A 14820-nucleotide genomic window follows, 5' to 3' on the forward strand; every position below is an offset into this window, starting at 1 on the left:
GAGGGAACTGGGAGGGAACTGGGAGCACTGGGATGGAACTCGGAGCACTGGGGGGGAACTGGGAGCACCAGGAGTGAACTGGGAGTGAACTGGGAGGAAACTGGGAGCACCGGGGGGGAACTGGGAGGGAACTGGGAGTGATACTGGGAGCACTGGGAGGGAACTAGTATGGAACTGGGAGCACTGGGATGGAACTGGGAGGGAATTGGGAGTGATACTGGGAGCACTGGGAGGGCACTGGGAATGAACTGGGAGCACTGGGAGGGAACTGGGAGCACTGGGAGGGAACTGGGAGCACTGGGAGGGAACTGAGAAGGAACTGGGAGCACTGGGAAGGAACTGGGAGAGAACTGGGAGCACTGGGAGAGAACTGGGAACACTGGGAGGGAACTGGGATGGAACTGGGAGTGATACTGGGAGCACTGGGAGGGAACTGGGAACACTGGGAGGGAACTGGGAATGAACTGGAATGGAACTGGGAGCACTGGGAGAGACCTGGGAGCGAACTGGGAGCACTGGGAATGAACTAGTATGGAACTGGGAGCACTGGGATGGAACTGGGAGCACTGGGATGGAACTGGGAGCACTGGGATTTGGCATCCAGGGAAGGGATTTTTGCCCCTTTTTCCATGGATTTTTTACCCCTTTTTCCATGGATTTTTTCCCCCTTTTTCCATGGATATTTTTCCCCCTTTTTCCATGGATTTTTTCCCCTTTTTCCATGGATTTTTTCCCCCTTTTTACATAGATTTTTCGCCCCTTTTTCCACGGAGTTTTTGCCCCTTTCCCATGGTTTTATTTCCCTTTTTTCCATGGATTTTTCCCCCTTTTTCCACGGATTTTTTCGCCCTTTTCCCCATTGATTCACCGCCTGCTTTTCCACGGGATTTTTTTTCGCCTCGTTTCCCACGGATTTCCCGCCCCGTCCCTACGGTCGGTTACCATGACAACCACCTCCCCCCGTGATCATTCCCACGTATTTTCCAGCCGTTTTCCAGCCTTTTTATCCCCAAAAAAAAAGGCGCTTTTCCGCCACACCGCCGTAAAGCGCTGTCGCAAACACACCCCCCCGTAGGCCGCTCTGCCGTAAAGCGCCGCGGCCAGCGCGACAACATGGCGGCTCCCCTTCCCGTCATCCCCCGCGCGCCGCAGCCGCCGCCGCCGCTGAAGGAGCCGCTTCGGTGGGTCCCGGGATTTTTAAGGAAAGGGGGGGGGGGGGGATCCCAGCGGGATCGGGATTAACGGGAATCCCCCGGGATCTTCCTGGGATTCCTCCGGGATCCTCCCGGGCCGCCGCTGTCGCCCGCAGGTCTCGGAACCCCCCGCGCGGAGCGAAGAGATGGTGAGGGGAGAAACCATTTTCCTTCCCCCCCCCCCGTTTTCCCAAGGGAATGGACTCGCCCGGGGCGACGCGGGGTCCTAAAGCCGCCCCTTCCCCAGCCCAGTGCTCCCAGTTCGGCCCAGTGCTCCCAGTTCGGCCCAGTTCAGCCTCCCAGTTCGGCCCAGTGACCCCTCCCAGGACATCCCAGTTCGGCCCAGTCCCCTCCCAGTTCCCCTCAGCCCCTCCCAGGGACCTCCCGAGGACCCGCCCAGTTCAGCCCAGTGCCCTCCCACTGCTTCCTCCCCCACCCCCTCCCAGTTCATCCCAGTAACCTCCCAGTTCATCCCAGTAACCTCCCAGTTCACCCCAGTTCATTCCAGTTCATCCCAGTCCATCCCAGTTCATCCCAGTTCATCCCACCCCCTCCCAGTTCATCCCAGTTCATCCCAGTTCATCCCACCCCCTCCCAGTTGATCCCAGTTCATCCCAGTAACCTCCCAGTTCTTCCCAGTCCCTCCCAGTCCATCCCAGTCCATCCCAGTTCATCCCAGTAACCTCCCAGTTCATCCCAGTTCTTCCCAGTCCCTCCCAGTTCATCCCAGTCCATCCCAGTTCATCCCAGTTCATCCCAGTTCCCTCCCACTGCTTCCCCCCCACCTCCTCCCAGTTCCTCCCAGTTCATCCCAGTCCCTCCCAGTTCATCCCAGTTCATCCCAGTCCCCTCCCAGTCCCTCCCAGTCCCCCCCAGTCCACTCCCAGTATGTCCCAGTATCCCTCAAACACCCTCCCAGTACATCCCAGTAACCCCCAGTACATCCCAGTGCCATCCCAGTATATCCCAGTAACCCCCAGGCCCCTCCCAGTCCCTTCCAGTATAAACCAGTCCCCCCCAATCCCCTCCCAGTCCCCCCCAGTCCCCCCCAGTCCACTCCCAGTATGTCCCAGTATCCCTCAAACACCCTCCCAGTCCCTCCCAGTCCATCCCAGTCCCCTCCCAGTTCATCCCAGTCCCTCCCAGTCCCTCCCAGTCCATTCCAGTCCATCCCAATTATCCCCAGTGGTCCCCCAGTCGCTCCCAGTGCCATCCCAGTCCCCTCCCAGTCCCTCCCAGTCCTTCCCAATCCCTCCCAGTCCTTCCCAGTCCCCCCCAGTCCACTCCCAGTATGTCCCAGTATCCCTCAAACACCCTCCCAGTCCCCTCCCAGTCCCTCCCAGTCCCTCCCAGTTCACTCCCAGTCCCTCCCAGTCCCCTCCCAGTCCCCTCCCAGTTCACTCCCAGTCCCTCCCAGTCCCCTCCCAGTCCCCTCCCAGTCCCTCCCAGTCCCTCCCAGTTCACTCCCAGTCCCTCCCAGTCCTTCCCAGTCCCTCCCAGTCCCTCCCAATCCCCTCCCAGTCCCTCCCAGTATAACCCAGTTCCCCCCAGCACGGGCGGCTCAAGCTCCGCCCCCCGGACGCCGCCCGGCGCCGGCAGCGGGAGGAGAAACTGCGACTGTACCGGGAGGCCATGGACACCTTACTGGGGGTACTGGTTATACTGGGAGGGACTGGGAGGGGACTGGGAGGGACTGGGAGGGGACTGGGAGGGACTGGGAGGGACTGGGAGGGGACTGGGAGGGACTGGGAGGGGACTGGGAGGGGATTGGGGGGGACTGGGAGGGACTGGGAGGGACTGGGAGGGGATTGGGGGGGACTGGGAGGGACTGGGAGGGACTGGGAGGGGATTGGGAGGGACTGGGAGGGACTGGGGGGGAACTGGGAGGGACTGGGAAGGGACTGGGAGTTACTGGGAGTTACTGGTTTGGGGTCTGATGGGGATTGGGAGGGACTGGGAGGGGACTGGGTGAGACTGGGAGGGGATTGGTTTATACCGGGAGGGACTGGGAGGGGATTGGGAGGGACTGGGAGGGAACTGGGAGGGGACTGGGAGGGACTGGGAGAGGACTGGGAGGGGATTGGGAGGGACTGGGAGGGAACTGGGAGGGGATTGGGAGGGACTGGGAGGGGAATGGGGGGGACTGGGAGGGACTGGGAGGGGATTTGAGGGTCACTGGTTTATACTGGGATGGACTGGGATGGACTGGGAGGGCACTGGGATGGACTGGGGGTTACTGGGATGGACTGGGATGGACTGGGGGTTACTGGGGTGGACTGGGGGTTACTGGGATGGACTGGGAGGGCACTGGGATGGACTGGGGGTTACTGGGACGGACTGGGATGGACTGGGGGTTACTGGGGTGGACTGGGGGTTACTGGGATGGACTGGGCCATACTGGGAGTGACTGGGATGGACTGGGGGTTACTGGGCCATACTGGGAGTGACTGGGCGTGGCCCCACACCTGCCCAGCAGGGGGCGCCCCCCGCCCAGGTGCTGTCCCTGACCGGCTCCGTCCTGGCGGCGAATCCCGACGTGGGAACGTGTTGGAACCTGCGGAGACGGGCCCTGGATACACTGGGGGGGGACTGGTGGGCACTGGGAGGGACTGGGGGGGACTGGGAGGGACTGGGAGGGGAGTGGGAGGGACTGGGAGGGGATTGGGAGGGACTGGGTTATACTGGGAGGAACTGGGAGGGACTGGGGGGCACTGGGAGGGACTGGGAGGGACTGGGAGGGGATTTGAGGGTCACTGGTTTATACTGGGAGGGACTGGGAGGGGACTGGGAGGGGATTGGGAGGGACTGGGAGGGGACTGGGTTATACTGGGAGTGACTGGGAGGGGACTGGGAGGGACTGGGGGGGGACTGGTGGGCACTGGGAGGGACTGGGAGGGACTGGGAGGGGATTGGGAGGGACTGGGAGGGGACTGGGGGGACTGGGAGGGACTGGGAGGGGATTGGGAGGGACTGGGAGGGGACTGGGTTATACTGGGAGTGACTGGGAGGGGACTGGGAGGGACTGGGGGGGGACTGGTGGGCACTGGGAGGGACTGGGGGGGACTGGGAGGGACTGGAGGGACTGGGAGGGGAGTGGGAGGGACTGGGAGGGGATCGGGAGGGACTGGGGGGGACTGGGAGGGGATTGGGGGGTCACTGGTTTATACTGGGAGTGATTGGGAGGGACTGGGGGGGGATTGGGACGAACTGGGAGGGACTGGGGGGAACTGGGAGGGGACTGGGAGGGGATTGGGGGCACACTGGTTTATACTGGGAGGGACTGGGAGGGGATTGGGAGGGACTGGGAGGGGATTTGAGGGTCACTGGTTTATACTGGGAGGGCCTGGTGGGCACTGGGAGGGACTGGGGGAGACTGGGAGGGAACTGGGAGGGACTGAGAGGGACTGGGGGGGACTGGGAGGGACTGGGAGGGGATTGGGGGGGGATTTGAGGGTCACTGGTTTATACTGGGAGGGACTGGGAGGGGATTGGGGGGGACTGGGAGGGACTGGGTTATACTGGGAGGGACTGGGAGGGGACTGGGAGGGACTGGGAGGGGATTGGGGGGTCACTGGTTTATACTGGGAGGGCCTGGGGGGCACTGGGATGTACTGGGAGGGTGTTTGAAGGATACTGGGACATACTGGGAGGGCACTGGGAGGGGATTGGGAGAGACTGGGGGGGACTGGGAAGGATTTGAGGGTCACTGGTTTATACTGGGAGGGACTGGGAGGTCACTGGTTTGAACTGGGAGGGCACTGGGATGAACTGGGAGGGACTGGGAGAGACTGGGAGAGACTGGGATGAACCGGTTCATACTGGTACATACTGGTTCATACTGGTCCATACTGGTCCATACTGGTCTATACTGGTTTGCACTGGTCTGTACCGGTTCCTACTGGTTTATACTGGTTTATACTGGTACAGGGTGCTGGGTGAGCTGGCATTCCTGGGGATGTTTTTGGGGGTTCACCCGAGTCCTTACTGGTCCATACTGGTCCATACTGGTCCATACTGGTCTATACTGGTCCATACTGGTTTATACTGGTTTGTACCGGTCCATACTGGTTCATACTGGTTTATACTGGTGCAGGGTGCCGGGGGAGCTGGCGTTCGTGGCCACGTGCCTGGGCGTGAACCCCAAGTCCTACGGGGCGTGGCACCACCGGGCGTGGCTGCTCGGCCACGCCCGCGCGCCCCCCGCTGGCCGGGAGGACCGAGCGCTGTGCGAGCGGCTGCTGACCTCTGACCCCCGGAACTGTGAGTGGGGGGGACTGGGAGGGACTGGGAGGGACTGGGAGGGACTGGGAGGGGACTGGGAGGGGATTGGGATGGACTGGGATGGACTGGGAGGAACTGGGAGGGGACTGGGAGAGAGTGGGAGGGACTGGGAGGGGATTGGGGGGGACTGGGAGGGACTGGGAGGGGACTGGGAGGGACTGGGAGGGACTGGGAGGGGATTGGGAGGGACTGGTTTATACTGGGAGGGACTGGGAGAGACTGGGAGGGACTGGGAGGGACTGGGAGGGACTGGGAGGAACTGGGAGGGAACTGGGAGGGACTGGGAGGGACTGGGAGAGAATGGGAGGGGAGTGGGAGGGACTGGTTTATACTGGGAGGGACTGGGAGAGACTGGGAGGGACTGGGATGGACTGGGATATACTGGGACGAACTGGGATGGACTGGGATATACTGGGATGGACTGGGAGGGACTGGGAGAGAGTGGGATGGGCTGGGACGAACTGGGAGGGACTGGGAGGGGACTGGGAGAGAGTGGGAGGGACTGGGAGGGGATTGGGAGGGACTGGTTTATACTGGGAGGCACTGGGGGGAACTGGGAGGGACTGGGATGGACTGGGAGGGGATTGGGATGGAGTGGGAGCGACTGGGATGGAGTGGGACGAACTGGGAGGGGACTGGGATGGACTGGGAGGGACTGGGAGGGGATTGGGAGGGACTGGGAGGGGACTGAGAGGGACTGGGATGGACTGGGATATACTGGGAGGGACTGGGAGGGACTGGGGGGGACTGGGAGGAACTGGGAGGTGACTCGAGGGTAGGTGGGTGGGGTGGACTGGGTTGTACTGGGTTATACTGGGATATACTGGTTTGGACTGGGAGGGACCTCGGGGGTGGGTGGGTGGGGCAGAGTGGGGTGGACTGGGTTGGTCTGGTTTATACTGGGTGATACTGGGATATATTGGCTTGTACTGGGACATACTGGTTTATACTGGGTTATACTGGGATGTACTGGGTGATACTGGGATGTACTGGGTTGTACTGGGATGTACTGAGTTATACTGGTTTATACTGGGATGTACTGGGATATACTGGGTTATACTGGGTGATACTGGGATATACTGGGTGATACTGGGATATACTGGTTGATACTGGTTGATACTGGGATATACTGGTTGATACTGGGTTATACTGGGTGATATTGGGTGATACTGGGTGATACTGCTTTATACTGGTTTCTACTGGTTTATACTGGTTTTTACTGGTTTCTACTGGGAGTGGACCTCGGAGGCTCCCAGTGCCAAACTAGTTTGTACTGGTGCCCTCCCAGTCCACGCCTGGGAGCACTGGTGACCTGGGACAACCCCGAGGCCTCACTGGGAGCGCTCCAGGCCTTACTGGTTTATACTGGTTTATACTGGTTTATACTGGTTTTTACTGGTTTCTACTGGGAGTGGGCCTCGGGGGCTCCCAGTGCCAAACTGGTTTGTACTGGTGCCCTCCCAGTTCACTCCTGGAAGCACCGGTGGGCACTGACAGCCCCGAGGCCTCACTGGGAGCACACCAGCCCTTAGTGGTTTATACTGGTTTATACTGGTTTATACTGGTTTTTACTGGGAGTGGGCCTCGGGGGCTCCCAGTGCCAAACTGGTTTGTACTGGTGCCCTCCCAGTCCACACCTGGGAGCACCGGTGACCTGGGACAACCCCGAGGCCTCACTGGGAGCGCTCCAGGCCTTACTGGTTTATACTGGTTTATACTGGTTTTTACTGGTTTATACTGGTTTCTACTGGGAGTGGGCCTCGGGGGCTCCCAGTGCCAAACTGGTTTGTACTGGTGCCCTCCCAGTCCACGCCTGGGAGCACCGGCGGGCCCTGGCGACCCGGGAAGATCCCGATTCCGAGCTCGCCTTCGCCTCCGACCTCCTGAGCCGAGACTTCTCCAACTTCTCGGCCTGGCACCACCGGCTCCGGCTCCTGCTGCCCGCCGGGAATCTGACCCCCGAGAGGCTGAAGGCGGGTGAGGGATTTTTTTTTTCCTGGAAAATATTCCCCAGGGGGAGGGGATGGATCCCGAAAATTTTCCCGGATTTGGGAATTTTTTGCTCGTCGTCGTTGTCGGGGAGTTTTTGAATGGGTAGACCTGTTGTCGGGTGTTCCCCATTGAGTTTAATGGGTAGACCTGATGTCCTGTTTGCCCCAGTGACTTTAATGGGTAGACCTGATGTCCTGTACGCCCCACTTACTTTAATGGGTAGACCTGATGTCCTGTTTGCCCCATTGACTTTAATGGGTAGACCTGATGTCTTTTTGCCCCTCACTTTAATGGATAGACCTGATGTCCTGTTCGCCCCATTGACTTTAATGGGTAGACCTGATGTCTTTTTTCCCCACTCACTTTAATGGGTAGACCTGATGTCCTGTTCGCCCCATTGACTTTAATGGATAGACCTGATGTCTTTTTGCCCCACTCACTTTAATGGGTAGACCTGATGTCCTGTTCACCCCATTGACTTTAATGGGTAGACCTGATATCCCATTTATCCCCATTGACTTTAATAGGTAGACCTGATGTCCCATTTTTTCTTTGAATTCAATGGGTAGACCTGATGTCTCATTTGCCCCATTGATTTCAATGGGTAGACCTGATGGCCTATTTGCCCCATTTCCTCCAATGGGTAGACCTGATGTCCTAATTTTCCCCATTGACTTCAATGGGTAGACCTGATGACCTGAATCTTGGGGTTCCTCCCATCACCTCCCCCAAAACATTGTGGGGACACACTGGGGGTTCACCAGATCCCCCTGAAATGCCCCTGGGGTCCCCCTACAAAACCCTTGGGTCACCCCCAACCCCATAGACTTGACTGGGTAGACCTGAGCTCCCCCACACCCTCCCCAACACACCTGGGTGCCCCCCTCAGATATTGAGGTGTCCCCCCAGGACCTCTGGGTGCCCCCCTGAGATATTGGGGTCCCCTCTTTTTCCCCTCCCAGAGCTGGAGCTGGTGCAGAACGCCGTCTTCACCGACCCCACCGACCAGAGTGCCTGGGTCTACCTGCGCTGCATCCTCTCCCGAGGTAATTTTGGGGGTGGATGGGGGGGGGTCCCTTCACACCTGGGGGCTTCACCTGGGTACCTGAGGACCCCCCCTGAACCTTGAGGTGTCCCCCAAAAGCCACGGCCCCGCCGAGGATCATCGGCGTGTACGTCAACCGGGAGGACGCCACGTTGGCCGTCGTCTTCTCCCGCCCTGTCGTGGTGAGTCAGGACACTTGGGATTCCCCACCCGCCCCAGAAAACTTCTGGGTCCTCCCCTCCGTACATCTGGGAACCCCTTGGACACCTGGATCCCCCTCCCTCTAAAAAAAACCCCCTGGTTACCCCCCCAAAACAGTGCAGTCCAACCTACTGAGACAACTGGACCCTAATAACTTTATGGGTAGACCTGATAGCCCGTTGATCCCTATTGCTTTTAATGGGTAGACCTGTTGTCCAGTTTGCCCATTGACTTCAATGGGTAGACCTGATGACTCATTTGCCTCTGTTAACTTTAATGGGTAGACCTGATACCCTTTTTGCCTCTGACTTCAATGGGTAGACCTGATACCCTTTTTTCCCCATTGACTTCAACGGGTAGACCTGATACCCTTTTCTTCCCATTTACGTCAATGGGTAGACTTGATGTCCGTTTTACCCCGCTGACTCTAATGGGTAGACCTGATACCCTTTTCCCCCCATTGACTTCAATGGGTAGACCTGATACCTTTTTTTGACCCATTGACTCTAATGGGTAGACCTGATACCCCGGATATTTTGGGGCTAAAAATGCCCATTTTGGGGCTGAGAAAGCCCCAATTTTGGGTTAAAACCAACCATTTTTATGCCCCAGGTGACCCCGGATCGCCCGGACCTGACGGCGACGTTGGATGGCTCCACCCTGGAAGGGGCGTGGCGCTCAGGAGAGGGGCGGCCACGCCCCAGCCACACCTGGGTATCCTTCCCCTAAACACGTGGGCGGGGCCAGGGGTGGGCGGGGCATGGGCGTGGCTCCCCGACGCACCTTGACAGGCAGCAAAGCTCCTGGACCTGCCCCGCCCCACCGAGGCCCCGCCCACCGAGCAGAGGCCACGCCTCCAGCTGGGCGTCACCTGGGAGCCTGACTCCGCCCACCGCCAGGTGACGCTGCTCCCAGGTGAGAACCACGCCCGCTCCCCGCCACGCCCCTTCCGGCCACGCCCCTTTCACCCCCCTGGCCACGCCCCTTTCTCTCCTAGACGAGGACGAGGCCTGGTGGCAGGAGCCAATCGTGGCCCGGGAGCTGTTTTGGTAAGCCACGCCCCCTCCAGAGGAAAGCCACGCCCCTTCTGGGAGAAAGCCACGCCCCCTCAGTGAAGCCACACCCCCCTGGACCTTCCCTCAGCCTCCCCTTATGTTTCCCTATGGGACGGGCAAGCCACGCCCCTTTTCTGATAAACCACGCCCCTTTTTGCTAAGCCACACCCCCGTGGCTAAACCACGCCCCTGTGTTGCTAAGCCATGCCCCTCATGGCTAAACCACACCCCTTTGATTAAGCCCCTCCCACCTCAACCCTCCTTTAACCCCCCTTTGGTTCTATCCCACTGGGGGGCTCAAGCCACGCCCCTTTTGCTTAAACCACACCCCTTTCTGACCAAACCACACCCCTTTCCGACCAAACCACGCCCCTTTCCGACCAAACCCCGCCCCCTCAGGCCCGAGGTGGGCGTGGCCGACCCGCAGGTGCTGCGGGAACAGGTGGAGACCTGCCGGGAACTGCTGGAACTGGAGCCCCGGAGCCGAGGTGAGGCCACGCCCACTGCCCCACCCCAACCCCGCCCCCGGGGGGGCGGAGCCACAGGCGCCAGTTCACACCAGTTCCTCCCAGTAGGGACCGGTGCGGTTCAAACCCCTCCCAGTGCTCCCAGTCCATCCCAGTCCCCCCAAATCCCCTCCCAGTCCCTCCCAGTCTATCCCAGTCCATCCCAGTCCATCCCAGTCACTCCCAGTCTATCCCAGTGCTCCCAGTGCTTCCCAGTCCATTCCAGTCTATCCCAGTGACTCCCAGTCCCTCCCACTCCATCCCAGTGCCTCCCAGTCCCTCCCAGTCCATCCCAGTCCATCCCAGTCCCTCCCAGTCCACCCCAGTGCCTCCCAGTCCATCCCAGTCCATCCCAGTGCCTCCCAGTCCCTCCCAGTCCACCCCAGTGACTCCCAGTCCATCCCAGTCCCTTCCAGTATAACGCAGTAACCCTCAAACACCCTCCCAGTCCCTCCCAGTTCCCTCTCAATCCCACCCAGTACAACCCAGTCCCTCCCAACCCCTCCCAGTACAAACCAGTGACCCCCTCCCAGTCCCTCCCAGTCCCTCCCAATCCATCCCAGTCTATCCCAGTCCCTCCCAGTCCCTCCCAGTCCCTCCCAGTTCCCTCCCGGTTCCCTCCCAGTCCATCCCAGTCCCTCCCAGTCCATCCCAGTCCATCCCAGTGCCTCCCAGTTCCCTCCCAGTCCATCCCAGTCCATCCCAGTCCCTCCCAGTCCCTCCCAGTCCCCCCCAATCCCCTCCCAGTGTCCTCCCAGTCCCTCCCAGTATAACCCAGTCCCTCCCAATCCCCTCCCAGGCCCTCCCAATCCCCTCCCAGTGTCCTCCCAGTGCCTCCCAGTCCATCCCAGTCCATCCCAGTCCATCCCAGTCCATCCCAGTGCCTCCCAGTTCCCTCCCAGTCCATCCCAGTCCATCCCAGTCCCTCCCAGTCCCTCCCAGTCCCCCCCAATCCCCTCCCAGTGTCCTCCCAGTCCCTCCCAGTATAACCCAGTCCCTCCCAATCCCCTCCCAGGCCCTCCCAATCCCCTCCCAGTGTCCTCCCAGTCCATCCCAGTCCCTCCCAGTCCATCCCAGTCCCTCCCAGTCCCTCCCAGTCCATCCCAGTCCCTCCCAGTCCCTCCCAGTCCATCCCAGTCACTCCCAGTCTATCCCAGTCCCTCCCAGTGCTCCCAGTGCCTCCCAATCCCTCCCAGTACCCCCAATGCCCTCCCAGTCCCTCCCAGTATAACCCAGTCCCTCCCAGTCCCCTCCCAGTATAACCCCGGCTGGACCAGGTGTCAGGTGGGCGTGGCCTGACCCCGCCCCTCCCCCGTGGGCGTGGCCAGGCTGCCTCCTCACCCTCTCGCTGCTGCTCTCGGCGCTGGACCCCCTTGGCCACGCCCACGAGGCCCGGCAGCACCTGGAGCACCTCAAGGTGGGCGTGGCTTGACCGGGTGGGCGTGGCCTGGTGCGGCCACGCCCCTTCCTCACCCGGCCACGCCCCCCCCCCCCCAGGAGGCCGACCCGCTGCGATTGGGCTTCGTGGCCGACGCGGCCTCGCGATTGGAGGCGGCGCTGGGGGTGCTGGGGTTGGGGGCGGGGCCTGGGCGGGTGTGGCTCCGCCTCCCCGAGAAGGTAAGGGGGGGGCGGGGCCTCCTGAGGGAGGGGGAGGGGCTTGGGGGAGGGCTGGTTTGTACTGGTTTGTACTGGGAGGGGGCGTGGGAGCCACTGGGAGGGATTTTTAGGCTTACTGGTTTATACTGGTTTATACTGGGAAGGAGTTCAGGACTCACTGGGAGTGATTTTTGGGCTTACTGGTTTATACTGGTTTATACTGGTTTATATTGGGAAGGAGTTCAGGACTCACTGGGAGTGATTTTTGGGCTTACTGGTTTATACTGGTTCATAGTGGGAGGGAGTTCGGGACTCACTGGGAGTGATTTTTAGGGTTATTGGTTTATACTGGTTTGTACTGGTTTATACTGGGAGGGGTTGCAGGACCCACTGGGAGTGATTTTGTGCTTACTGGTTCATACTGGTTTGTACTGGGAGGGGGCACAGGACACACTGGGAGTGATTTTTGGGGTTACTGGTTTATACTGGTTTGTACTCGGAGAGGGCTCAGGACACACTGGGAGTGATTTTTGGGGTTACTGGTTTATACTGGTTCATACTGGTTTCTACTGGTCCATAGTGGTTCCTACTGGTCTGCACTGGTTCATGCTGGTTTCTATTGGTTCCTACCGGTTTGTACTGGTTCATACTGGTTTATACTGGTTTCCCGCTGGCCCCGCCCCCAGGCGATGACGTCACTTCCCCTGGTGGAGCGGATGCTCCTGGTGACCCACCTGGACCTTTCCGGGAACCTCCTGAGGAGCCTCCCCAAAAATTTGGGGGCCCTTCGGCGCCTCCAGGTGAGGGAACCCCCCCAAAAAAATCCACTTCCTGCCAAATAGTGAGCCAGGGACACCCCAAAATCCACTTCCTGCCAAATAGTGAGCCAGGGACACCCCAAAATCCACTTCCTGCCAAATAGTGAGCCGGGGACACCCCAAAATCCACTTCCTGCCAAATAGTGAGCCGGGGACACCCCAAAATCCACTTCCTGCCAAATAGTGAGCCAGGGACACCCCAAAATCCACTTCCTGCCAAATAGTGAGCCAGGGACACCCCAAAATCCACTTCCTGCCAAATAGTGAGCCGGGGACACCCCAAAATCCACTTCCTGCCAAATAGTGAGCCGGGGACACCCCAAAAGCCACTTCCTGCCAAATAGTGAGCCATTAACACCCCAAAATCCACTACCTGCCAAATAGTGAGCCAGGGACACCCCAAAATCCACTTCCTGCCAAATAGTGATCCAGGGACACCCCAAAATCCACTCCTGGACCCCAAAATCCACTTCCTGTCAAATAGTGAGTCAGAGACACCCCAAAATCCACTTCCTGCCAAATAGTGAGCCAGGGACACCCCAAAATCCACTTCCTGCCAAATAATGAGCTGGGGACACCCCAAAATCTGCTTCCTGTCAAATAGTGAGCCAGGGACAGCCCAAAATCCACCCCCGGACCCCAAAATCCACTTCCTGCCAAATACTGAGCCAGGGACACCCCAAAAACCACTTCCTGCCAAATAGTGAGCCAGGGACAACCTAAAAAATCCACTTCCTGCCAAATAATGAGCTGGGGACCCCCCAAAATCTGCTTCCTGTCAAATAGTGAGCCAGGGACAGCCCAAAATCCACTTCCTGCCAAATAGTGAGCCAGGAACACCCCAAAATCCACTTCCTGCCAAATAGTGAGCCAGGGACACCCCAAAATCCACTCCTGGACCCCAAAATCCACTTCCTGTCAAATAGTGAGCCAGGGACACCCCAAAATGCACTCGTGGACCCCAAAACCACTTCCTGCCAAATAGTGAACCAGGGACACCCCAAAATCCACCCCCTGCCAAATAGTGAGCCAGGGACACCCCAAAATCCACTTCCTGCCAAATAGTGAGCCAAGGACACCCCAAAATCCACCCCTGGACCCCAAAATCCACTTCCTGCCAAATAGTGAGCCAGGGACACCCCAAAATCCACTCCTGGACCCCAAAATCCACTTCCTGCCAAATAGTGAGCCACTGACTGGTTTATACTGGTTTATACTGGTTTATACTGGGAGCCCCACCCCCCCCCCGGCAGGAGCTGGACCTGTCCCGGAACCGGATGTCGGATTTGGGGCCGTTCCCGCCCCTCCCCCGCCTGGAGCGGCTGCGGCTCGACGGGAACCGTGAGGGGAAAAGGGGGCGGGGCTTGGGGAGGGCGGGGCTTGGGGGCTCTGGGGGTGTGGTTTGGGGCCTGGGGGTGTGGTTTGGGGTCTGTGGGCGTGGTTTGGGGTCGGGGGGTGTGGTTTGGGGTCTGGGGGTGTGGTTTGGGGTCTGTGGGTGTGGTTTGGGGTCTGTGGGCGTGGTTTTGGGTCTATGGGTGTGGTTTGGGGTCTGTGGGTGTGGTTTGGGGGTTGTGGGTGTGGCTTTTGGGTCTGTGGGTGTGGCTTTGGGTCTGTGGGCGTGGTTTGGGGTCTGTGGGTGTGGTTTGGAGGTCTGTGGGTGTGGCTTGGTGCTGTGGGTGTGGCTTGGACTCTGTGGGTGTGGCTTTTGGTCTGTGGGCGTGTCTTGGGGGTCTGTGGGCGTGGCTTGGGTAAGAGAAAATACTCAAAGGGCTTTAGGGGGCGTGACCTCTTGGGGGGGGCGTGTCCTTAAACCCCACCCCTTCCAGCCATCAGCCACGCCCCCGCCCTCGCCCCATTGGCCGCCTGCCCCCGCCTGGCTCGCCTGGGATTGGCCGACACCCCCCTGAGCTCCGCCCCCGAGGGCCCCGCCCAGCTGGCCAAGCTCCTCCCCCTCGTCGACATCGCCTGGACCTGATTGGCTGCTGGACGGAGGCCACGCCCCCTCCCCCCCGCATGTTGCTGCTGGCCACGCCCCTTCCTGGCTTGGCCCCGCCCCTCGAGGGGCGTGTCTAATAAAGTGATGTCACAGTGGGAGGGGCCAGTGCTTGGGGGGGGCTGTCCCAGTACCTCCCA

At 60.0% G+C, this 14820-nt stretch overlaps 1 protein-coding gene across 2 annotated transcripts; it reads left to right on the forward strand.

The window, feature by feature from the left end:
• The first annotated feature begins 1084 nt into the window (after nucleotides 1–1084).
• RABGGTA (Rab geranylgeranyltransferase subunit alpha) lies at nucleotides 1085–14778 on the forward strand. Of its 2 annotated transcripts, XM_032677727.1 has the most exons (17): nucleotides 1126–1181; nucleotides 1310–1342; nucleotides 2745–2843; nucleotides 3670–3785; nucleotides 5287–5453; nucleotides 7281–7451; nucleotides 8429–8512; nucleotides 8611–8693; nucleotides 9325–9426; nucleotides 9513–9627; nucleotides 9710–9761; nucleotides 10167–10255; nucleotides 11602–11690; nucleotides 11771–11890; nucleotides 12556–12669; nucleotides 13941–14028; nucleotides 14514–14778. In XM_032677727.1, exons 2-17 carry the CDS (start codon nucleotides 1340–1342, stop codon nucleotides 14660–14662), a joined length of 1641 nt encoding a protein of 546 aa, XP_032533618.1. In that variant the 5' UTR covers nucleotides 1126–1181; nucleotides 1310–1339; the 3' UTR covers nucleotides 14663–14778. The 2 variants fall into 2 exon arrangements, with proteins under 2 accessions (XP_032533617.1, XP_032533618.1); XM_032677726.1 differs by having other exon boundaries at nucleotides 1085–1342; nucleotides 3667–3785.
• The last annotated feature ends 42 nt before the right edge of the window (nucleotides 14779–14820 follow it).

The sequence above is a fragment of the Chiroxiphia lanceolata genome, unplaced genomic scaffold (assembly GCF_009829145.1).
Source record: "Chiroxiphia lanceolata isolate bChiLan1 unplaced genomic scaffold, bChiLan1.pri scaffold_94_arrow_ctg1, whole genome shotgun sequence".
Taxonomy (NCBI): Eukaryota; Metazoa; Chordata; class Aves; order Passeriformes; family Pipridae; genus Chiroxiphia; species Chiroxiphia lanceolata.

Excerpts from the sequence above, each read along its gene's own strand:
- RABGGTA (XM_032677726.1), top strand. Across the intron at positions 7,452-8,428 it reads CCCCGAGAGGCTGAAGGCGG|AGCTGGAGCTGGTGCAGAAC; the intron begins GTGAGGGATTTT and ends TTCCCCTCCCAG. Across the intron at positions 8,513-8,610 it reads GCGCTGCATCCTCTCCCGAG|CCACGGCCCCGCCGAGGATC; the intron begins GTAATTTTGGGG and ends GTCCCCCAAAAG.